We start from the raw sequence: 23,771 nt of genomic DNA, 5'->3' as shown, positions 1-23,771 counted from the left end.
AAGAATTCATGGCAGGTTTTCCAATTTTAACGCCAGCCCCCCCCCCACACCTACACAAACTAGAGTAATGGCCTGATGCAATCCTGAAAACAAAACAACCCTGACACATACAGGCCAATGAAAGTGACCTTAGCTTTAATGATATGGACACTTTTGGGTTTCATATTCAAAGAGTTCCCAGTTCTAGAAAATGTATTGCCAAAAAGCGTGGGTGGTTTTGCTAAAACCTAACACTACACTTAACTTTCTACTCATCCGTAAATAATTTTGAGGGAAGTGATAGGGGCCATTATGTCGTCAGTCAAAGTGATTTATCCCTGCTGTTTGTTTTTTTTAAAAAAAAAAAAAAAAAAACACTGCTTAAAATAGCAATCTGATTTTCTTCACAGACACAGAGGACCAGACTTCTGTCTTACATTTCAGCTGCTCTAAATAAACAGACTCTGTGCTTGTCAAAAAAGTTACTGTAGCGTGGCTCTTCTAAGTGGCGAGGAGCTGGTGCTTAGTTCTGCTTGGGTGCCGTTCAGTTTGAGTGGCTGAAATATTCAAGAGCTGAATGCATCAGCACCTCTGCAGTCTACTGCCAGCCTGTATATGTCTGAACCAAATTTAGACTTCAGCAAAGGGTTTCCCTCCTAAAGGATGTAAGATGTTCAGGGAAAGATGACAGTGGTTGTCTGACTGCTGTAAAACAGAAAAGACTATTCCTTCAAAAATGGCAGACAAACATTTTACACAAAACTGCCAAGTTTTCAACACATTTAGTCTTTCTTTGTGAGCAAGCTATCAAACAGAGGGAATGAGGACAAGAAACCAAATTTATCCTCTTCAGTCCATTGAAGTGAGACCGTTTTATTTGGATTCCAGTCAAGTAGCAGCCTGAAGCTGTGAGACAAAAACACATTGATGGTTCTCACACAGCTGCCTTGCTTTCACATTCCTACACCCCCACCAACAAAGTAAGACTTTAATCTAACCTCTCTCAGCCCGTCTGCGATCATTTCCTTCTCGGGTGAATGCTTTCGTTCCCAGCTTCAACTGCACATCAGTGTGTTTTTCAAGAGGACTGAAATCAAAAAGAGGTCCATTCTGCCGGGCGCACTATACTGCGAAATGTGCACCATCAAAGCCGTACTGAGTGTCATTTCCTTTCACCTCTCTTTACAGAGACTTCATCCAAGATGTTTACTCCTCCAGAATGTAATAATGAATGGCATTATGCAACCTCAGCATTTAATAACTGACTTCATATTGTGGATTTTACTTGTCTGACTGCTTTTCAAGATTGGACAGAGAGTATGTTATTGGAAATGCTGATATGAATGGAAAGAGCAACTAATGTTTATTTTCATTAACGCTTTATCTGCTGATTATTTTTTGTTGGTTGATTGACTAATCATTTGCGCTATAAAATATCAAAAAGTAGTGATAAATAAAAGGGGGGTGGGGGGTATGGCTTCCGAGCATTTTTCTCAAATATGAAAGAATATGAAGCACTGCCGTGGCATCCTTGTGGTTAAACACACTCAAAGATCTGAGGGCTCAATACTTTTCAATAGAGTTCAAATCATATATTTTGAAAAATAAAATGGTTTAAATTTTGAGTATCAGAGTAACAGTTTCACACACTTTTTTTGCACATACTGATATGAATAATTTATTAATTCACATTTTACAGCCCACGATGAATTATCCATCCCACCCCATTCATTAAAAAGAACCATTCAACTAAAAATCCTTCCACCTGTGAAAAAGAATTATGCATCACACAATCTCTTCACACTTTGACGCCACAGAGTCCTTCTTCAAGTGAGCATCAATATAATTTTTTAAAATGTAGTCTTATCTGTACTTTTGGTCTCCATTCCCTTGTTGGCAGAAGAGCACCCAACCACCAGCCCACTGTCCCGCTGCTAGATAAAAGTTCAGTAGTTCATGTCGGTCAAATTTGTTCCTGTCCCAGAACTGGACCAACTAAAAGTCCTTCTGCTCAGGGGCCTGCAGGCTCCTCCTGTCACTGAGCTCAGTCTCCTGGGGTTCCCACGCTACAAAGAACATATCAGTCCTGTTGCTTCAGAGATGTCACCGGGCCTGGCTTTCAGTGAAAAGCATAGAGGAGGAGGAGAATGGTGCACACGCCAATCACTGTGCCAAGGATGAGAGAGTCCCGTCTCTTCCGCAGGTTGATTCGCTGGATGAGATTGTTAATAGTAGGGAAACGGTCTAGGAAAGTCAAAAGTTAAGGAAGATTACAAATTCCTAAATTTTTTATGCCATTAGAGATAAACTAAGAAAAACAGCTCTGTTTACATTTGCCTTTTCGGCATCTAAATCCATCAAACAAATGATTTGACAGGTGCATGGAGGAACAGTGTGATTTGACCAAAGTAGCACTGCCAGCTGGTACATGCCAATGAATCCTGATAGGAAAGAACACTTTCATCATAGAAAAACAATATGAGCGTTGATTTCTGAGGAGCCAGTGGTGATTTCATACCAGGAAAACTATTGTCTGCTTTTTTCCCCATTTGGTTCCAAACACACAACCATGCACAGCTTAAAGGATACTGGCCAGTGTGTTGACCCTGCTCTGTATGGATTTTAGCATCCCCCTTTGGGAGGTCATGTTCTCCTTGGTCGCCATGGCAATGCTAAAGAGACAGAGCAAAATGAGTGAGAGGAGTAGGAGTGACAACACAGCATGTAGTTGTGGTCATTAGTACAGCCAACATATGATTGGAAATTCAATTCCACCAGGGGAGGTTGTTGGAGAATTGAGCATCCAGTTTAAAGGGTCAGAGGTGGTGCAGTTTAAAGCTACAAACTGTTAGAGAACAACACAATCAATTCAAATATGTCTTTTGGGGAAAATAAGAAAACATCCTATCATCTAAATTCAATACCTAGCAACCATCTTTGCTGTGGTGGCCCAATGTCTCCACCCCCTTCACACAATGCACCATATCTAAAAGTAACATCAAGGTTAAGTCAAATCAAAAATTTTACTTTTCAGTGCAGGAGAAAATGGAGACAAAAAATGTTTGATTTAGAATTAACTTTGTTTAGTTGCATCTCACACCACAACTTTCAGCCAAATGAATCCAAACCAAGTATTCAATCAGACATTTAACCTGCTGAAAGACATGAAATGTTTTGTCACCTACTTGATAACCACCTAATAAACATTCATTCACATAACATTATAGGATGTAAAACAATATGGTTTGCCAATTTCAATATCCTCCTGTAATGAGTAAAAATGGGTATTGGAAGATCATGTGCCTGTAAGTACGGAGATGCTTTGAGGAAGGGAATCATTCTGGGGTGAAACCTTAGTCATCCTATCACGTTCCCCTTTAGGTCTATGTAGGTGCCGAGAGTGTGTGTGTGAGCCACTTGGGCTTATAGAAGCAAGGTATAGAATTCCTATGATATTGTACCTTTCTCGTTCTCAAAATTGGGCCTCAGCAACTCTCAGAGCAGGAAAGTGCAGCAGGGCAGTTGGCAGGAAAAGTTTCAGGCTCTATGTTTGCCTTCTGTGGCATCTGTTACACACAATAATCAATAACAGCTCCAGAGCTCACTTTTTAGCCCTTCACTTCTACAGAGGGATTGGAGCATTTGAGTTGTAGGAAATTAGCTCCCACAACTCTTCCTGACATCTATCTCATCTGCACGACTGCATCTAAAGATGTTCACAGATATTTACGATATCAAGGCCTTTAGAGTTTTTACATAGATCATTGCGGATTTCCGTCCCATACCAATATTGATATTTTGCTGTTTTAAAACATCTAATAAGGATGTCAGCTGATGATACTATAAACAACATCTTTTTATGGCTCCCTGAGATTTGTTGAAACAACTGTGAAACGTGAGCAGCAGATTTTACAGTTGAAAAATAAACTTATCAGTGCTCTCTGGTGGACAAATTGTCTCTAAATTACCTTGAACCTAGTTCAGCAATTCTGTCCTGACACTTCTTGTTGCTGACAGCTGACACAGGTATAGATACTGATATATCTACGATTGGTCTGGCCAGTTTATCGGTCAAGGTCTAGCCACTATTCTATTGCCAATTGTATTACACTGTCAGAAAAATCTAATGAGTAATCTAATTATTCTAAAGTTTTATTCTTACCTTTTAACATATGAACTATGTATGCAACCTTTGCTAAGACATTAGATAATTTACATGTATGACATACTTTACGATTTATTTACGATAAATGAACGTCTCACTACAAGGTAAAAATTCTGATTTAAGTACAGTGTTAACATGTTCAACAATAGTTGTTACAATTTTTTTTTCTTCACTGCAAACAGCATTATGTAACTCTTGAAAAGCAGGGTGACAACCAGTAAGCACTGGCCACAGGGGACAAACTCCTCCCATCCCATCCCAGAGTGACAGGGCCCCATAGGATGCAGGTCAAAACAAAGTAAATGAAATCATCATGGTTGTTTACTCTTTTAAGTGGTACATAAGCATGAGGCCATGTGTGTGTGGAGCAAGTGAAATCAGAATTTGCAGTGTGTAAGTTTGAGTGTGTGGGTGAGGTAATTGCATCTCCGGCGGGTGGAGGCTGCTGAGGGGACAGTCCGCAGTCTTGGCCTCGATCAGTGTTTCGGGGATCATGTTCTCCTCAGTCAGGAAGAAACATTTTGCTGACTCTGGCAACCTCGACAAGCCTTTATCTCAATGTTAACCAGCTCATGAGAATCAGAGCTGGAGGATAAAGATTCCCTTCACACACTGTATATGATCAGTCAGGGCTCACTTTTTAAAAGTGAACTGGAGAAAGTTGTCTCAAGTTGTCAAATAGCCTGTTGAATGGGAGTCAGTCAGTTTTACTCACAAAACCTAAAATCACAAAGCATAAATCAGCCTCAGACACCTTTATTCTAAGACTGAGGCCTGTTCAGAGAAGAAAAACTAAAAAAAAAAAAAAAAACCTTATAAATAAAAAGAACTCTCAGAATTAGGAATCTTTCCTCCAAGACAAACAGAGCATGCTCAGAGCTCACTTGTTAAATCAGTGTAAATACAGTAAAGTACAGTTCAGAAAACTTGTTCTGTATGAAAGCACCCCTCAGCATTTGTTTTGTTTTTTTGTTTGTTTTTTTACACATCACAGAGAAGTATAAATTATGGTCTGAGTTGTCACTTTGGTTATCAGATGAGAGGGTTACTCCACAGACATTAATGGTTTGCTGGTTGCGAACCATTATTGTCTGGTACACGGTACGGGCTTTGGACTCCAACCTTGTCACACTGATATAGCACAGTTATATAAATAAAAAATGTGTTAACTGACATTGAACACTGTCATCTCTCTGTTTTTCTACACAATATCTAAGCTTGTTCCCTTGAGTTTATTACAGTGGCATTTACTTCAGAGCATCATGAGGATGAAGCAGCTTCTGCCCAATTTTTAAACGTGAGAACTAGCACAGAATGGGGTCGGGGAAAATAAAGCTAAGGTTGGAGAAAAATGAGCAGTGAGGAATGAAAGAGAGGAAACAAAAGGGGAGAATAATCACACAGCATCATCAACCACTTTAGTGATAAAATCCATCAGTCAGACCACTGCTCAATCCAGTTCTCATGGAACCATTGTTTACAAGGGCTGGAAATGGAAAAAGTGATGGGTGGGAGAGGACCAAGCGAGGACGGTGAGAGAAAACAAATTCAAATGAGGGAGGGTAAATTGTCAGCAACATATTTGTAATATGCGTAGACCTGAAAACCTGAAGGGAGAATGAGGAGTAGTGAGAGATGGATAAGACCCACAAATCAGGGAAGTGGGAAGAGTTGCTCTGTCATCCAGTGTCAAGCAAGTCCTGCTCATTTCATGCACAGATTATATTAAGTGACCAGCCGTTGGCAAACCTTTGATGTACATGAATCTCTCCAAATTGAATCATCACTACAAACAATGTCCATTGGTACTGACAAGTTAATTGATAAAAATACAAGGTCCAAAACCATATGCATAAAAGCACTGGTGAATAAGTCAACCAGAACTCCTCAAGAGCACCAGAGTAAGAGACATCCATTAAATGAGCTGATGACAAACAGACCTTAAAGGTTGGATATTATTTGTCTACAGGTGTCTAGCTCCAGCTGAACAGGAGCTGCTAGACTTGACATATCTAGGCCATGTTAGGATTCATACTGAGGTTACATGCTGAGGGTTTTGAGTAGGGGTCAGCAGGTAGATAAGACAAATGTATGTCTTCCAATATGAGCAAGACAGAAAGCATGTCTTACCTTATTGTGTCATCCATCAGTCGGTCCGAACTATAGACAGTGAGAAGGGAAAGGGGGAGGAGAGAGAAAGAAAGACACTGGTTAGTTACTGATATGAGGCAGCGGAGCAAAAACATGGAATGGTAAAAACTGACTTGGAGGAAGTTATTGGCATCAGTTTCAGATTGGCAGTGATCAATATAGAACTAAATGTAACTTGGTGAAACTGAATTAAATTATATGTTGACTGGATTTCTTTTTTCTTCTTGGCATGTAAATCTTATCACACATCACTGTGTGTATGTGCTACTTGGACCTGTGTTGTTTGTTCCTTTGCTTAAAACAAACAAGAAAAAGTATTATTCGTAGCAATGTTGTGTAGACAATTTAACAAGCAGCATTAGATGTTAAAATGTTGTTTTTTGGACACAGTATTTCATGTAGAGCAGCTTTAGTTTTTCATCAGAACGGTTCATACTCAAGTACAAAGGAAAAACATTTGGCAATTGAAATTTAAGTTTGTTAAACTTCTGTACAAAACAACATGAATGTTTAGTAATTTGTTTAGTTCGTCTCCTCCTCATCCTGGACTAAGTAGACCCAGAGAGGATTCCACCTCAGAGATCCCGGAACTTAATCTTCTGCCTAACTATCAGAGAGGGAGTGTCAGATGTTTGCTTTTGTCCAATAGAGAATACTGAAAGGGAAACACAAACACACGCACACAAGCCTCTTATGTTGTAACGCCAGTTTTGTGTCTCAGGTTGCTCATAAACAACAATGCTCTCAGCGGTTTTTTCCCTAATTGGAATCAATTTGGATAATGTTCCAGAGACCTAAAGTAAACCAAACAAACAAAACTGCAGGGATTGTATTTCATAGTTCACCATCCATTCAATAGCTCCATATTCACATTATCATGCTCAATATGTGGTTTATGTTAAGCTCTTACTGCAGGCAACAAAAGTTACAGGAAGAGAGACAGGGTTTCTCAAACGTTCCTACCCTAAATGTAACCACACCAAACGCTTGCCAAACCACAACCATCTCTAACCCTCACCCAAACCTTCTCTTTATACCTTAACCTGACCATCTCAAGGCTAATGAGAGAATACTCATTAGTAATTTTTAATATCACTTTAATATCATGCCTAAACCAAACCTCGTGGTCTGATGGTCAATCAGCACAAATTCTTCAAAACTTTAATTCCAAAATGTCATGTCTGTTTCTAAGGGTATGTACAGTTCCTGAGTGAAATCTCACTGCACAGGGAAGTTATTGTACCACTTTCACTTCGCTCTCCTTTTGGACAACCGGAGGGCCAATTCAAACCAAGGGGCCAAGTGAGACAAAACAAAGCTGTGTGTGCTTTTTCTGGTTTTCTCAATTGGACACTTTCAAGCAAAGCTGCAACTATTCTATTAAATACAGTAACATCTTGTGCATTTCTGCACACGATAACAATCTCAAATGCTGATTGTAACAGTAATGGCGTGACCCATCTAACCCTGCAGCTGTTCTCTTTTTAAGAGAGGGGAAAACATACTATGTGGGCCCCGCATATGCACATGCATTGTTGGCAAGTGTGTGTATGCATGCCAACATTTTTTTTCATCTGACAGATGCTGCAGTCCACAGGGGGGGTTTCAACGAGTCAGTTTATCAAAAATTATTAATTCAAGGAAGGACCCAATAATCTCAGAAGACAAGTAAAGTGATTATTATTATTAAAGGAGCACTACAAGGCTCAAAAGGCAAAGAGCTAAAAAGAAACAGCTCAAGCTTTGGTTCAGGCAGGATTTATATGAATAATACATATGAATTATAAGATAAGATGAACTTTATTAATCCCACAGAGGGAAAGTTGCATCATTACAGCAGCAGCACAATATGGATGAGAGTAGGTATCAACCATAGTTAAAAGACAGATATTTACATCAGTGTATTTACACGAGGGGTCAAACTGCACATACATCAAGCAATGGTGAAAAGAAGTTCCATGTGTTACACAGAAATATTGCACATATTACTGTCTGTGGGTGTCTGTGGAGTGTCTGGTGGGCTGTTGGGACCAGTGCTGGTTGTATAGTCTGACAGCACCAGGAAGAAAAGACCTGCACTGTTGCTCCTTTGAACACTGTAGGTGGAGCAGCCTGTCCACTGCTGCCAGAGCCTCAGGCAGGAGGAGGAAGAATACAGAACTACTAAACCAAGGAATACCATCAAGAGGTTCTAAGTGAATTTGACTATGAGCTTTGTAATTTATGTGGTCAATTATTGACCAACTGATTTCTCAGAGGATAGACCAAAATTGAGGGTTATATATTCATGTAATCACTTTGAGATTGGTCCTGCTAATGACCTGTAATGTTAAGGTCTTTCTCTTTGTAGGTGGACCAAACAGGACTGACCTCAACCAGTAAACCTGGATGAGCTTAACTGCTGTATTTAATTGCCCATTCATAACCTCATCTCAACCTTATTAGTCAAGTTTCTCTTGTAAATGCCCTGCACATATTCATGGTATTCCTTTGTGCAGATGAATTTCATTTTGGTCTGCATTTAACAATGTTTGCGAATTGTAGGGGAGAAAGAGGAGAGATGCTACTATTGCATGTTAAGAAATGGACAAGAGTGTTGCCCATGAGACTGTGAGACACTGCCCAGTCACGATGTTGGCTGGAGAGCATTATGTTCTTGTAATATAGCTCCGTACACAAGCACCAAGCGGTGATTTGGCAGTCATCTGTAATATCATTTCTTTTGTCTTTGTCATACTGAAACTGAATCTTTTAGAGGAATCAGATCATTTGGTGAAATGATTAACTGGCACAAAATTCAGATTGAAGGCTGGCAGGCAAATTTGTCACAAATGGATTGTGGGAGCAGGTGGGTGCGGCAAAGAATACTGCAAGTAGTTGTGATGCAAAGCGCAGTGGGAGTAGGATCCTGCTGTCTTTAAAAAAAAAAAAAAGGCCAGCAATGATCTCCATTCCTCCACTCTTCAGTCTAAAAACAACTCTGTTATTTTAAAAATATTACAACTCCATTAAGCTTATTTGATTATTAGGCACATAAGATCTAACAAAGGCATTGTCTGAAATAGAAAATAGACAACTTAAATAGAATGTGGTAAGGTAAAAGCCAGACAGCTGGTCTTAAATGATGACAGAAAAAAAATCATGGTGGACAGAAAAACGACTGACAGAGAAAACTAAACCTTTAAATTGCCGACTGTTCACCCTGTAAATCATGAGCTGAGGAGCAAGAGAGAGTTGCTGTGACCTGAGGTGAGAATTGATTCATGTAGTTTTTATATGCAGGGATGAGATAGGGCAGGGGGAGATTTATGTTTTGTTCCCTTCATCATGAAGCTGCAGCAGCAGTAGTGAGGTTGATTGTGCCGTCACGTTCATGTATATGTGGCCCTCTGTGGCTTCAGTTATGAGTGGGTTCCTTCTGTTTCCATTGGTCAGTGGTGTTTTGCTGCAGTCATTAAATTGCTTATTAGCTCAAAGCTAATTGCCTTTCCCAATGTGATGAATAAACCCACCCTGCTGTTTACTGCTCACATGCATGTGTCCATTTTCTGTCTGAACTCAAAACTGCTACAGTCAGTCTTAAAATGAATGAATCCTGTAGTGTTGGCAGTATTAAGCAGGTAGCACTCAAGGCGACAAATAACTTATTTGTGTTTTGGTTTTTTTTGACTAATTAATTATTACACTATTTAAGAGGTATTCTGAAAGAAATGCTTTACAACCCTCTGAGAGTAATGGTCCGTCAGGCTGGCTTTTAGAGCAATATGAGGCCACTAATAAAATCAGCCAGGTAAACTGAAACATTAATTACTTTGCCAAGGAAACAGTCTCAGAAATCTTGGCAGCATTTGCAGAAAGCAAACTGCATTGGCAAAAGAGTACAAGCTGTCACAAATCAAACCTCAGAGATGACTCAAAATCCACTGCATACTCAACACACCTTATACATTGTGAGATTCATAGAGATGATTTATGATGATAGGGAAATTTCCAACCCTCATGGATAATTAATATATTTAAAACCAAGCATAAGAAAGAGGACCCTGACCCTAGAGATACAAAACAGGGAGTTGAGTGAATGGAATCTGAAATAACTAGTGAACTGAAATTCTTTTAATCTGACACAGTATTTTGAATGATAAAGGCAAACACTTGAAAATGGTCATATCACCTCATACTTAGATCCTGATCACATTGATCACAATTGTGTGCCAGTGATAGTATTAATAAATAGTAATAAATAGCAGCTACAATCAGACAATCAAAAACTGTATTGTTTATTTAGTGTTAATGTTTGCCTGTTAGATCAAATAGCGTGTGTTCTTCCTCCATATTGTTTTGGACAGTTGAGCTAGTAGAGCCAGCGTTCACCCTGTGACTGGTCAGCAGAGAAAAAGCTGTCGTCATGTAGAACACTTTGCTGCTCAGAGATGAACACTGTTCAAATGGGAGGTCCTTAGGCAAAGAAAACACCAAGCACCCAGAGTGCAATCAACACACACCAGAAAGCTGCCAAACCCACTGGAATCAATTAAAAAAAGGCGTCTCCCTGCACATCATGGCAATAAATGCTACACAGTTTTAATCTTGCTAACCTCTCCACAGGAAAATGCACTTCAATATATATTAACAGACTGCCAAATATAACCTAGTCAGTGAATATGGTTAATGCACTCAGCTAAAGTTGTGCCACTTAAGTCCAGACTTCTTTGCAAGCAGACTTACATGTATCTTGATAACAGCAGAGAAATGAAATGACCTAGGATGTTTCAGACACTGACATGCACGTTAGGTAAATTTCCAACTAAACCTCTAAATGTTCTGAACTGATTCTAAACTGTCCTGTTTGGGTCCTGAAGCTTTGGTCAGCCAGAGAGCACAGGGCAGCATTGGACCCTGAATCCTAGGAGCTCTGCTCCACTGATTACATTAGCATATCAGAGAACTGGCAGCTCAGATTAAACTTCGTAAGATGGGCAACATGCCAGGCAGAGTAAAAGCAGGGGGGCAGAAAAGAAAAGAAAAGAGAAGAAAAGAAAAGAAAAAAGAAGAAAAGAAAAGAAAGCAAAGGATGTTGCAGATAAATAGTTTGTTTAAAATGCTGAGAAAAATCTTTGGATGATGAAGCACCTGCAAACATACAACTGATTTTTGGCTGGTCTGCAGCAGTGAAGCCAAAAAAAGGGTTTGTTTTGGAAGGAGCAGTTGTGCTCCTGAGATGAAAATCACCCTCCCCAACACATGAACTGTCACACTCAGTTGATGTTACAGAGTGGAGCTTCTTTCCTCACAAATTCTCTTTGACAAGCACTAACGGCGTGTAGAGAGCACATAAACCAACAACAGCCAACTTTACTTTAGGCCTCACATCCGGTTACTGACAGAATTAACATTAATTAGTAACAGCTTATACCACGTAACACCAGCCACGTTAGTCATTTTAACTACTGAAAGCGACGCTCAGCACTGGCAAAGATGAGGAGCAGCAGCTGAATGTTTGCTACACTGCTCTGCTGACGATTATTAGCATCTGAGCTTAGTGACCCTGTGTATCCTTCCAATCTCGTTTCTCCTCTCTCCGTCTCCTTGGGCACATAGACCATAGACATCTGACTGGATTGGGGTGTGCATGGATGCATGGATGTGTCTCCACTTCCTGGATGAATCACAAAATCGCAACACTGGAAACACTTATCTGAGGTAGAGTTATATTGGTCCTCTGGGTTCTGGAAGTGAAAGTCCAAAATATTTTTCCCATAAATATATCAATGTGCAGAAGCAAGAGGAAAAAGAAGAGCCTCTGAGGGTAAATTATGGAAAGAACTGATTTTTTTTGGTAAACTTTGAACAAGGCATTTGCTGGCGAGGGCAAATAAACACAGTCAGCAAACACATGGCATCTAAATTCATGCAAATGCATATCAATGTGAAGTGATTTCACTCACTTCAGTCTGTTTGACATTAAGTCTTCATCAGTGTGACCACCACTATTAGAGCTGGTCCAGCATGAACTTTTAATGGACCTGCCCCTTCCTGCCTCTAGTTTATTCATGAACACTAAGTTTTATGGCCTAACGAGATGGAAAAATAGATACAGTGCATTCAGACAGTGTTCAGACCCCTTCAATTTTTTCATATTTTGTTATGTTGCATCCTTATGCTACCCCCACCCCCATTTTCCCCCTCATCAATCTACACTAAATATCACAACTATAACACTGACATAAGTATTCAGACCCTTTGTTGTGACACTTAAAATTTAGCTCAGGTGGCTCCCATTTCTTTTGAGAGAACATCTCTGAGATGTTTCTACCCCTTGACTGGAGTCTGCCTGTGGTAAATTCAATTGACTGGACATGATTTGGAAAGGCACACACCCATCTAAGGTCTCACAGTTGACACTGCATATCAGAGAAAACTGGAAGAAACGTCCAATTTCAGAAAAAAGAAGATAAACAACATTTATGGTAGCTCTAATAAATAAAAAGTGCCATAGTTTACAAACTCTTGCTCAAGTATTATTTATCACTGTCATTTGTGGTAATAACCAAAATTAATATGTAGGTAGGTCTGACGTATGTGGAACTAGACAAGGTTGATCTCAACAAGCAAAAACTAGAGAGGAATCCATCTTAAAAATCAATCTTGGCATGTCAGGCTCATTAGCTTCTGCTGAGAATGAATGCAGACTGGCAAGCACTCCACCCAGCACAGTCATTTGTAGATTAACTGTCAGGCACTACTTTTTTTTTTGTTGTTTGATTGTTTGGAAGTAATTACTCTTATCTGATCAATGTTGCAATGCTGGTACCATCTCTTGCCAATATATTATCGACTAAACCACATAGTCACTACACTGCTTGTGCAAATGTGTACTGGTCACACATTACATTATCTACCCTAAAAACACTGTAAAGACAGAAAATGCCATTTCCTCATGTAGGCTCGCTGGCCTGAGGTAAAAAGCCAAGGGCACAAAGCAGCTTTTCATCACAAGCTGACCTGAAAAATGACAACTCCACAGGCAGCTCTCTGTGTTATGGTGTGAATATTAAATAAAAAAAAACATCTCAAAAATCTTTCGAGATCCAAACAGATCACATAAGGGACGCCTCATAATATTTGTCTTTCAAACTGACTTTTGAAAAGAGAGATTCACATACTGCAAAAAGAAAAAGAGCATTTTCACTCAGATCTCTCATCTTTATCGAGTATCCATGCTCTGCCTTAAGTGAGACTTCAGACCATTGCTCTGGCCACTAACACGTTTTAGCCCTTTTCTCTTCAGGCCCTCTTTCCTGTTTTATGGCTCTAATAGGATCAATCAAGCGAAACGTGATCCTCATCTCCAATCTCCTCGTTCCCTCCCATCTTTGTCATCGGTCTGGGGAAGCCCTATAATATGGGTTGTGGTTTAATGAGATAATTTCATTATCAATATCCTGATCAATTGTGCTGGACTGGCACAAGAGCTTAACTGCTGGGAAAGCAGATGGTTGCACCAACGTGGAGGGGGTTCAACACAATGAATCACCAGAAGCAACTGTTCTCATTTCACATTTTTATCATATTTTATTATCAGAATCCTGTTTGGCTGTTTGGTGCCCAGTTTGAATAAATGAGGAAAGAAAAAATGAAAAATGAAAATTTCCTCCCTCAAACCAGAATAGACTACAAGGTGCCAGGACTGATGTTTCACAGCCACTCCCTTTCAGAGAGAGGACAGGAAGAATGAATTATCTCTCCGTTTCAGGACATGAATCAATTAAAATGATCACTTGGGTCCTTCTTAATAGTGTCATAGTGAATATCATAATGTAACTTGACACATAGTTGGAGTATCTGTGAGACTTGAAAACCCCTGTGGAGGTACACTGTGGTTACACCCACACCAATATGTTTTAGTTTTAGAACTCGCCACTTTGAAGGCAATTACGCCGGGTGTCGATGATACTCTGGAGTTTTTGAGCCACTAAAACAGAGACTTTTGGAAACACTGCTGGCCCCATTTTAGTTTGAAAACTCTGGGGTTGCTTTTAGTCTTGACGGGCAGTACTGAGATCAGGCATTTGCACTGATCTGTTGATGACTAGAAAAAGGCTGATTTAGGTTTAATTCAGCCAACATCTGCAGCAGTGACACGTTGGTTGAAAATTGTCATGAATCTTTGAGTGCAAATTATGTGGCCACCATATCTCCCAAAATATATTCAATTTTATACTTCAACATAGGTTGTATCCTCCCATCAGCAAAGGACAACTACAAGATGCATAGATTTCTACAGGGCCAGATTTTTAATCACCCTACACTTCAGATCACTTGTTATGTTACTTCCACAGTGCATGGAGGCTTTCACAGGGACAGGGGCAAAGGTGGACACTTTAGGATAGGTCACACTTCATTCAAATCAAAATTAAAGATTCCCACTGCTTAACCCTAAAAAAAAAAAAAAAAAAAAAAAAAAAGTTATATTTTCTTGAGAGGCAGCTACAGACCAGAGGAAACAACAAACTCACCTATACAAGAATATGCACATACATGCACAAACTATATATGTGTACAGGCTATTAGGAAAATGGATTTATGGTGAAATGATCCACCCCTTGTCATGCTGCCACCCACTCTTTGTCAGCCTTCTTTTTTTAAACTAAATTTGATCAGAAAATCTGCTGATCCAGAAAAATTACCACAACAATGTGTATGTTGATACTTAGATAGTCAAAGTGTACATGGTAGTGATGTAAAGCAATTTAAATGCAACAAGATTTCCTATCACATACAGCACTGAAACTTTGGCAAAAGAGTTTCTGGAAACAATGCAAAAAACACATTAGTGTTCATGCAGGGTTATTTTATTGGACTGCATTGTATTATTGCATTTTACAGGTATTGATGTTGATGAGTTCACCCCCTATTTATGAGTCACTCTTCTCAATTCCTTTTAATTTGATAAATTTAGAGATAGACATTAGTCATGCCATGTCAGAGCAGGTAAAGTCTGTTTTGAAATGACTTAAGAGGTCTATGATGGCGAATAACTGGGGCATTATTCATTTGAGTAGCTGAAACAGGAAACAAACACTTAGCCTCAGAGAGAATCAATCAGATTGCTTTATTTTTATTTTATTATCTATTATTTGCCTGCTATATCCACATTTTCAGATGGAATTCTCTAGCTTGGGCAATGTTAAAAGCTCTTCTGTGGTTTGTAATATTTGCTTTGTGTGTGTGTGTGTGTCCTGCTGACATCCAATTTTACTTTCCACATAGGGTGCCTCTAACACACAGGTACACACACACAGATTTCGCAGACTTCACTACCTCATGCTGTTCTGCAGTGCTTGAGAGTCAGCCAAATGACACTAATTAGGTTGCTGGCAGATCATAGTTTGACCTACTGTGTCAGAATGAAAAGTATGCCTAACTGTTTGCAGCTTTTAAAGATGCAAAGTTATTTCATACAATAGAAAGTGTGTTTTTGTAAGACATTAAAGAACAAATGAATGTGCGACACCAGCAAGATGAGTTACCCCATCTTTGATATCCTTACATGAATTACAAAGCTGGACTGTTGGAAACTTCAAATATAACAAAGGTGCTAGAAACTTACTTTCTCAGGTGCTCATGCTCCTTTAGAAACAGCTCTGTTCTTCTGTTGTTGACCCCAGAGCCACTCTTGTATGTCCTGAAAAAAGGCATGCAGATGCATTAGTAAATACAACACTGTCATAAATTAAAGACAGCGATGTAACAATAATATATATATATATATATATATATATATATATATATATATATATATATATATTTTTTTTTTTTTTTTTTTTTCTTTCTTCTTCTTTTTTTTTTTTTTTTTAAACATATTATATGTAATATTACATATTATATTTAATTTCAACAATTTATCTGATCCACAGACTGGTGTAACTGCTGTGTAGACCAGTTTTAATCAAAGAGCAGTTGGCGCCAATGCCACTGCAATTCCTGTACCAGCTTTACAGTGAAAGCCTTCTTGTGGTTCACAAATGGAAAGCTTTTAATGTGAAGCAGCAGCAGGAAATATTCAGTTTGCATTAGAAATAGCTTAATACAGCAAATACAGCACCAGTATATGGTTGTAGAGCAGATCACAAAATAACACAAGCATTGGCTCATGGTTGACAGCAAGAACAGGTTGGCAGGAGCTGGAGAAACCACCAGGAGCTTCCACTGAAAACTGAACAAAGCAAAGCTTCTTTCTAGGTCACCTGCATGACCGCCACAACTTGGGAGGGCAGAAATGGTCATCTTGCTGCCCTCCCTCAGTTGTCAACAGGCTGGGTAAGGCTTTACTGCTTTATCGCTCTCTCCTGCCTCTTTATTCCTCTATCAAACCATCTACCCAGCAATTCACCATCTACCCACTGCCATTGAAGAATTTTAACAGTCATAAATAATAAATATGGCAGAAAAAATGGAATCATGGAAGAGTCATTGGATTCTACATGTCTCAGTAAAATCATGTTTAAGAGTCTGCACCATTAGAAATTTTGTGAATGGGCACCTCATTAAAAAAAGGTTCAGAGTAGGTGGTAAGTAGAGACCACTGACTCTATCCACATATTGACAGCACCATACAATCTCAGGTTAATAAAAGAGCAGAAATGAAGCGGTGTGCTCGCTTACTGAGCTATTTGGTAGCAAAGCAGTTTATGGTTAATGGATGGCTTGTTATACCACTCACAGAGCAAACACATCACACCACTCTGTTTTGCTTCATGCAGCTCTAGCTATCAACATCCATGAACAGCTGACTCCCAGTTCTCTCCTGGGTTTCTGGTCATTTAACAGCCCCACCCTGCTGCTGGGCAAGAACGAGAATAAGAGCAGGGGAGGAGGGGGAACTGTGTAACATAAGAGTCTGCACACACATATACCATAAACATCCTACCCCACCCAGCTAACTGTAAGCAGTCCAGGAACAAATGTGCCTGCTTCATTCACAGTGCAACATCCAAAGCCATTGGGTGGAAATACTATATTCAGTGCACACACAGCACACTCCATAGTGCCTGCCTTGAACGTGGGCTGGCTGTCCCAACAGCAGGGCTGATGCCTTTGTGGGGCTGGAATTGCCTGTACTGACAGCCAGCTTCATCACTCCAGCAAGGCTTTTTAAAAGGGCACCAATGTAAATCACTGGCTAGCTGTCATTTTTGTTGCTGACATTTAAAATCAAAGCAGGAGCAGAGGGAGCGTTAGGTCTGAGCTCAGCTCTGCTCCATGCTACGGTTATGAATGGCACAGCTGCACTCAAGAAATGTGTGTGTGTGTGTGTGTGTGTGTGTGTGTATTTTGTTGACAGATTGAAGATATTGGTACAGTGTTTGATAAAACGTTGTATTGCTCATTGAGTTGCTTGCATAAATGAGACAGTGTGCACTATTTCTTTTAATTAGTATGGATTTTTTTGTGTGGATTGTAAACAATCTTGATACACATAAAAATCTACAGTGGACGGCATCCTGGTCAGGTCTACTCCATGCCCAAGATTTCTACTGCCCTCTACCTGACAAAAGGGACAAAGGCTCAGACGCAGCAGACACGTCCATAACTATATCAATGGCATCTTTCATAACGTGGTGTAGGTCTACAAAACATTTTGCTTTCCAAACACAACTTACTCTGCAGTTTGATTTACTAAATTTTTAAAAAGTTTAAAATAGTATTCAAAACTGTTATTAGTATCAATTTTAATGTTATGCTGCTGTTATGGTGGAAGTTCTAAACTACACTGCTTTTACCAAGAACTAACTATGTAAGAGTTTAGTTAGATAAAATCATGAAGTTAAAATATTAGGCCCCTGCTTCTGTGATTTCAGGAAAATAATTTAGCAACTTTTTATTATTGTAAGTAAACGGCACTAAACCTGGATAAAGTGATCATTGATTTTCTCTGTATGCCCCTCTGAAAAGATCAGCAGAAATGTGTGTTAGTGATACAAAGTAAGCCAAGAGTTTTGTTATTCCTCAAAAGTTGCATTACAGCAAAGAGTAATGAGAAACATAATAATCTAGCCTTTTAGCTGTCTGGGATACAGATGCCTTCATATGTTATCACTTCCTACCTCATCTTTCCCATGCCCAACCAGCAAGGGTCAACGAGAGAGGTTAGCTGCATCTCTCTTTTCAAAAGAAACTGTCTCATGTAAAGCATGACTCGAGATCTCATTGCACTGTGCCATAACAGCAGCAGTTCCCCTACCTGTGAGCTCAGATGGTTCCCTCATTAGTAGCCCCAGGGCACATTAGTCATCGTTAGGCTGAGCACAGGGTCAACAACACTGGCTCATTTTTATGCATTAGATTCATCAGCACTGAGCCTATTAACAGGGTCTGTGGTACTCCTTTGCAATGTGATTTAATGAGAAGATTGAGTGAACTGTTGCATGTAGTGCTGACCTCATGGGATGTTACTAACTAACTGAGTAGATATACAGTTAAAATTCGATTGCCTATGTGCAGCGTGACTCCCAATTATCATTAGATAATAATGGCTCGGTAGTGCATTGGTACAGGTAGGTTTAAAATACGTAATAACATAAAGAATATAATTATTTTTGGCATAAGGAATACGACACTATCACAACATACAATGACACTGTGTTCATCAACATGTGCATGTTAGTCTATGATCATATATCAATATTGCATTTTACCAATGAGAATAAAAATAAAAAAAATAAAATTATTAGGCAATAGGAGGAGTCATGAAACCATCATGAAACATGCCAGTGGCTTTGATCTATTTTTAATTTCGCATTATGAGAGCTTAATCAGAAAGAGTTATTAATTAAAGTAATTGTGAGGCCTATGGAATATGTATGCCTGTATGAGGCAGACGGAGGCTATCAACATATTAGATAGATGGAGGGGGATCAATAGGAATCCTGCAGTGCTCACCGTACACTCAGTGCTGCGTCCTATAGATCAATAAGCCATTACAAAAAAAAAAAAAAAAAAAAAAAACGACAAGAGTCATGGTCTGGGGGAGCCTCCATCTCATTTCAATACGGTGACTCACAACTGAGCCAATCTCAGGAGAGGACACACTTTCTCAATACAAGGCCAAAGTGGCCATGAATCTTCTTTGGTTTTAACGGCCAACATTTTTCAAAAGCGTGCCAAGTAGAAGTCAAGGTTCAACTACCTCTCTAAGGAATACACTCTACAACATAGGAGCACCATGAATAATGACTGGCAGTTTTTATTTCTCCCCACCCACTCAGATCAAACATAAGCAATGCATCACATGACAATGTTATTAGTTTTGTACGTAGTACCATGCACAGTCTTCATGTAAGTGAGACGATAAGAGACACTGACCACCCATGTACTGTACCTTCACCAATAAATTTATTTAATGACTTACTGATAGTTCTGTGCATTAGATTTGCATTTACAGTGTAAAGAACAAACCCCGGAGACACAACTGTGACACATGCTGGTGTGACTGGGTACTCACTCGATGTCTTTTCTGACGGACCCTAGCAGGTCTTCCCTCTCCCGAATGGCCAAGAAGTTGCCTTTGGTTTTGTGGAATTCGTGTGTGTAATCCTGAGAGGAAATCAAATAAAAGTGACAATGAAGAGGGTGCAGAGGGAGAACAAACTGTTAACACCAAGAGGATGAAACGCACTGAGGTTGTGCCTTTAATAAAATAGTTGTTGTGGTCTTAAGTAAATTTACAGAGTGCTTTTACAAAAAACAAAACGTGTATTCATCAAGAGAATTGAAAATAAATTGGCATGAAAAATTAGAGGAAAAACTGATGAGAGGAATATGGGGGCAAACCTGCAAGATGTCTCTGTGTCTCTGAAGTGTGTGCATGAGAGCTGCATTGAGAGAAGCTGTTCCCGGGGCATTGGTGTACTCCGCCATCTTGTCATTCACTGCAGTCAACTGACAGAGAGACAGCAAATGAATGGATGGATGCACAGATGGAAGACATCAGGGAAACCAGTTGATCAGCATATGTAAAAAAAATAAAATTAAATTAAAATAAAAATACCGACAGACAAAGACACACAGATACACACAGACAATCTTAATACAACATGGTGCGTATGTACAACAAGATAACACTGTATGTCTTATCGTGTTTTGTGAACTGCACCATGTTTGCATGTTCCACAATTAGAGGATGTACACTTTACACCTCACATCACAGAGGTGTCTTTCATGCCAAATAGCTAAATGATGCAGCATATTATACGAACACATGCATGTACCCTTTTGTAGTCAAAACTGCACAATGTTATTAGAATGTAGCCGTTGTTTTTGACTTACATCTCTTGTATTTGTCATTATCTTTAGAAAAGATATTGTATCATTAATTCTACTCGTCTCTTGTTGTTTGCAGAATCTGTCTTTCTTGAAGTTGAACTGAAACAAATATATTCAACATTTAAGGGCGCAATGCAAACCACACAGAGAAGTGGAGTCTGCAGTGTGCTTTTTACTTGATGAAAGACAAGAGCCTCAACATAAATCCAGTGCTGTTCTTATTAGTCTTTTTGCTGGCCTTTCACGAGCCACTGGCCCATGAGAATTTACTTACTTTGGCCAGCAGCTGTTCAATCTCCACTGACATGGTGTCAAACATCCTGTCCTGAGTAGAGTTGTTTAGCAGGGGGGTGGTGTCTGACCTTGAGGAGTAAGAAAGGAGAACATTTAGTTGACCTGAACGTGTTTGTCTGTCTTCATTTTTAAAAATATCGCAAAAGAAAATCTTTTACAGGTTTCTCATGTTGAAACGGGATAAAATATACGATATTGATGAGAGTTGTTTCACTGAATAAAAGATACACTGATAAAATTAAAGGTGTAAAACCAAAACTGAAAGGATGCTTATGTGAAGAACCTTGGACACTGGGGTTAAAATGCTTCAAATGGTGTAAAGTATGTGAAAACATCTTTCTCAAGGGTTAAGTGCAAATGAAAACAATTGTTGTATTAGAAATAACTCAAAATGAACTTTTTTTTAGTACTGTTCATTTTAAATGTTTTATTAACACCATCGACATAGCAACAAAAGTAGGCATGGTCTAAGACATTTCTCTAGGAAACATACACTTCTCCTTCCATAGATAGATGCAGAGATTAAATTACATGGGTAGATATGGTCTTCTGGTGATGGTTTAGAGAATGTCCTATGTTAAGATGAATCAATAGAAAACTACACTGATTGTTTGTGTGGTGTATCAAAGCAACACCTCTTGGCAACTAAGAATATTTTATCTAAAGACAACTGTTGCTAGTCAAATTATTTTCAAGAATCTAAATTTACAGGTGTGCTACAGCTCAGCTTTATCCACAAGCAGTGCCATTATTACCTAAAGAAAGAGAAGTGTACTGATTGTGTTATAACAATAAGCTCTCCATGGGAAAGTTGTCCTTCACATGCCTCCCTCCCATGATATTATAGCTAGTGAACAATGCCCTTGGAGTTGGTATGTATTCAATGTATTTTTCACAAACACTTCCTTCCTACAGACGACACTTTCCTGTGCTGGCAAGCTTTCTCCCACGTTTCCAGAACCTATGACCACACACTTCAGCTACATTTGCACCCAGAATAATTTGCATTGTATGACTGTAACCAAAGAATCTTTGCCTTACTACATTTAAAGATCTCATGGCCTGTATGACTGAAAACCTATACCACTATACTTTTGCCTTAGACCGTTGTTAACTCTGCAGGTGTGACAGAAGACTTGATCTTACGTGTCTCCTCGACGTCCATCCCTGGAGCTGCTGTAGCTAGTGCACAATTTGCTGAAGGAGACCAACTTCAGGTCAAGTTCATTCTCCAGCTGTCTGGCCTGCTTTCGCAGATCTGTATCACAGACACACACACCCAGAGAAAACATAACATTCTGTAGTGGAAAGTAACTAAATACATTTACTTTATTTTAATTTTATGCTACTTTTACTTCTACTCCAGTGCATGTCATTGGAAATATTGAACTTATATCACCACTACTTTTTTTGGTAACTGTAATTAATAGTTATTTTAAGGATGGTGATTTTATAAAAACATTCATGATGGTCATGCAGGTAAAATACAAGGCATGATTGCGGTAAATAAGACCACCAGTATCGAATATTACCGCAGCCAGTCATTGTCATTTGTCATTGGAATAGACAAAGCCTGTGTTTGTTAATGGGTTAAAACTTAATGACACACGGTCCCAATTTTGAATCTTTAATTGCAATCGCCAATAATTACCAAGAGAGGTGTTATCATGTTTGGTCTCATGTTTTAATGTCTATAAAGGAATAAACATAACAAAAAATATATATCTTTGGTTTGTTTTTTGGTTTGTTTTTTTAATCCCATGATGTTGTATTTATGTGGCATTAGGAAACCTAATTAACTTCTAACACTGAAGGGAGCTGAACGATTTTACTTATTCTACCGCACGTCAACCGAGGGAAAACGTAGAAAAGGCTTTCTGCTCCGTAACATCTCATGCTGGTGCAAATACCTCTCTGTGTACTGGTCGATAACCCGTTTACAGAGGCGACACAGATTTGACAGCCTGAAGAATATCGATAACTTACACGGCGACGTGTTAGCCATCGTTAGCTTGTAGCCAGCCGTTGTAGAGACGTATGTTTAAACCACAAACGTATAAGACAAAAACGCCGGCATACAAACTTGCAGACTGACTGCTGACACCGTGAATGCCGTGTTGGATGCTGTTGTAAATACAGCGCAATGTAAATCGAGTCAAATTGTGCTCCCTTACCTTCCCAATAGTTGCTGCTTCCTATTCCGGCCATCTTTGTTGTTCTGCGACGTCACCAGGCTCCACGGCGCGTCACGTGTCGGGAGAAGACGCATTTACTTGAAAAAAATAAGTGAGGAGTTTTTTTATCGCCCTCAGCTGAGCCTGACAGGCAGTACACCACCCAGGGCCCACAGGCCCAGGGCCGAAAGGATGGAAGTGAGTATTTCGTAGGTAATTAAGTTTATCATCTTGCCGGGTAAATGTCTCCAAACCCTGATGTCATCGTTGTATTGTTGAACTCAAGCAGCAGGGAAACTTCATTAAAGATGAAGTCTTTCAATGTCATAAACAAATGTTATTTAACTTGAACTGTAAAATGAATGTCAGTGGACATAATGGACTCCCGTGGCTTGTACAACGTTTGCACGTTTTTTGTTTTGTTTTTTTTTTATTTTGATTTGATCCACTTCATGATTCCAAAGGGAAACTGATCTGCAGAACAGGCACAAAGGCAGTGAAAGAACAGTAAACAATAAAAGAAGAATCAGATAATACCCAACAGCCCTATAAAGCATTATCCTGTATTAATCATAAAGTGCAAGGATTCAATATGAGAAATAAATGTTTGCATAAATACAGCACAAAAAATATACAACATATTCTGTGCTATGCAGCTTTTAGTTCTGCTGTGAATACAAGTT

General features: G+C 39.2%; 1 protein-coding gene across 2 annotated transcripts; it reads right to left on the bottom strand.

Moving 5' to 3' along the window:
- Positions 1 to 1,549: 1,549 nt before the first annotated feature.
- On the bottom strand, positions 1,550 to 23,244 carry gosr1 (golgi SNAP receptor complex member 1). Of its 2 annotated transcripts, XM_071497278.1 has the most exons (9): positions 23,089 to 23,244; positions 22,061 to 22,172; positions 20,895 to 20,982; positions 20,129 to 20,236; positions 19,800 to 19,891; positions 15,906 to 15,980; positions 6,275 to 6,304; positions 2,569 to 2,651; positions 1,550 to 2,223 (listed from the first exon to the last, which is right to left on the bottom strand). In XM_071497278.1, exons 1-9 carry the CDS (start codon positions 23,120 to 23,122, stop codon positions 2,099 to 2,101), a joined length of 747 nt encoding a protein of 248 aa, XP_071353379.1. In that variant the 5' UTR covers positions 23,123 to 23,244; the 3' UTR covers positions 1,550 to 2,098. The 2 variants fall into 2 exon arrangements, with proteins under 2 accessions (XP_071353379.1, XP_071353380.1); XM_071497279.1 differs by lacking the exon at positions 22,061 to 22,172 and having other exon boundaries at positions 23,089 to 23,149.
- Between the last annotated feature and the right edge of the window lie 527 nt (positions 23,245 to 23,771).

Source organism: Trachinotus anak, unplaced genomic scaffold, assembly GCF_046630095.1.
Source record: "Trachinotus anak isolate AG129_WGS33_773 ecotype Australia unplaced genomic scaffold, CSIRO_AGI_Tana_v1 ptg000014l, whole genome shotgun sequence".
NCBI lineage: Eukaryota > Metazoa > Chordata > Actinopteri > Carangiformes > Carangidae > Trachinotus > Trachinotus anak.
The sequence above is the reverse complement of the archived record's forward strand: the minus strand, read 5'-3'. Positions and strand labels throughout refer to the sequence as shown.

What these genes read in the sequence shown, in the direction of transcription:
- gosr1 (XM_071497278.1), bottom strand. Translation starts at nt 23,122, where the DNA reads ATGGCCGGAATAGGAAGCAGCAACTATTGGGAAG. An exon ending in GATGGACGTCGAGGAGACAC is followed by an intron (nt 20,983 to 22,060) that starts GTAAGATCAAGT and finishes TTACTCCTCAAG; the next exon opens with GTCAGACACCACCCCCCTGC. An exon ending in TCCGTCAGAAAAGACATCGA is followed by an intron (nt 15,981 to 19,799) that starts GTGAGTACCCAG and finishes GCCTTTTTTCAG; the next exon opens with GACATACAAGAGTGGCTCTG.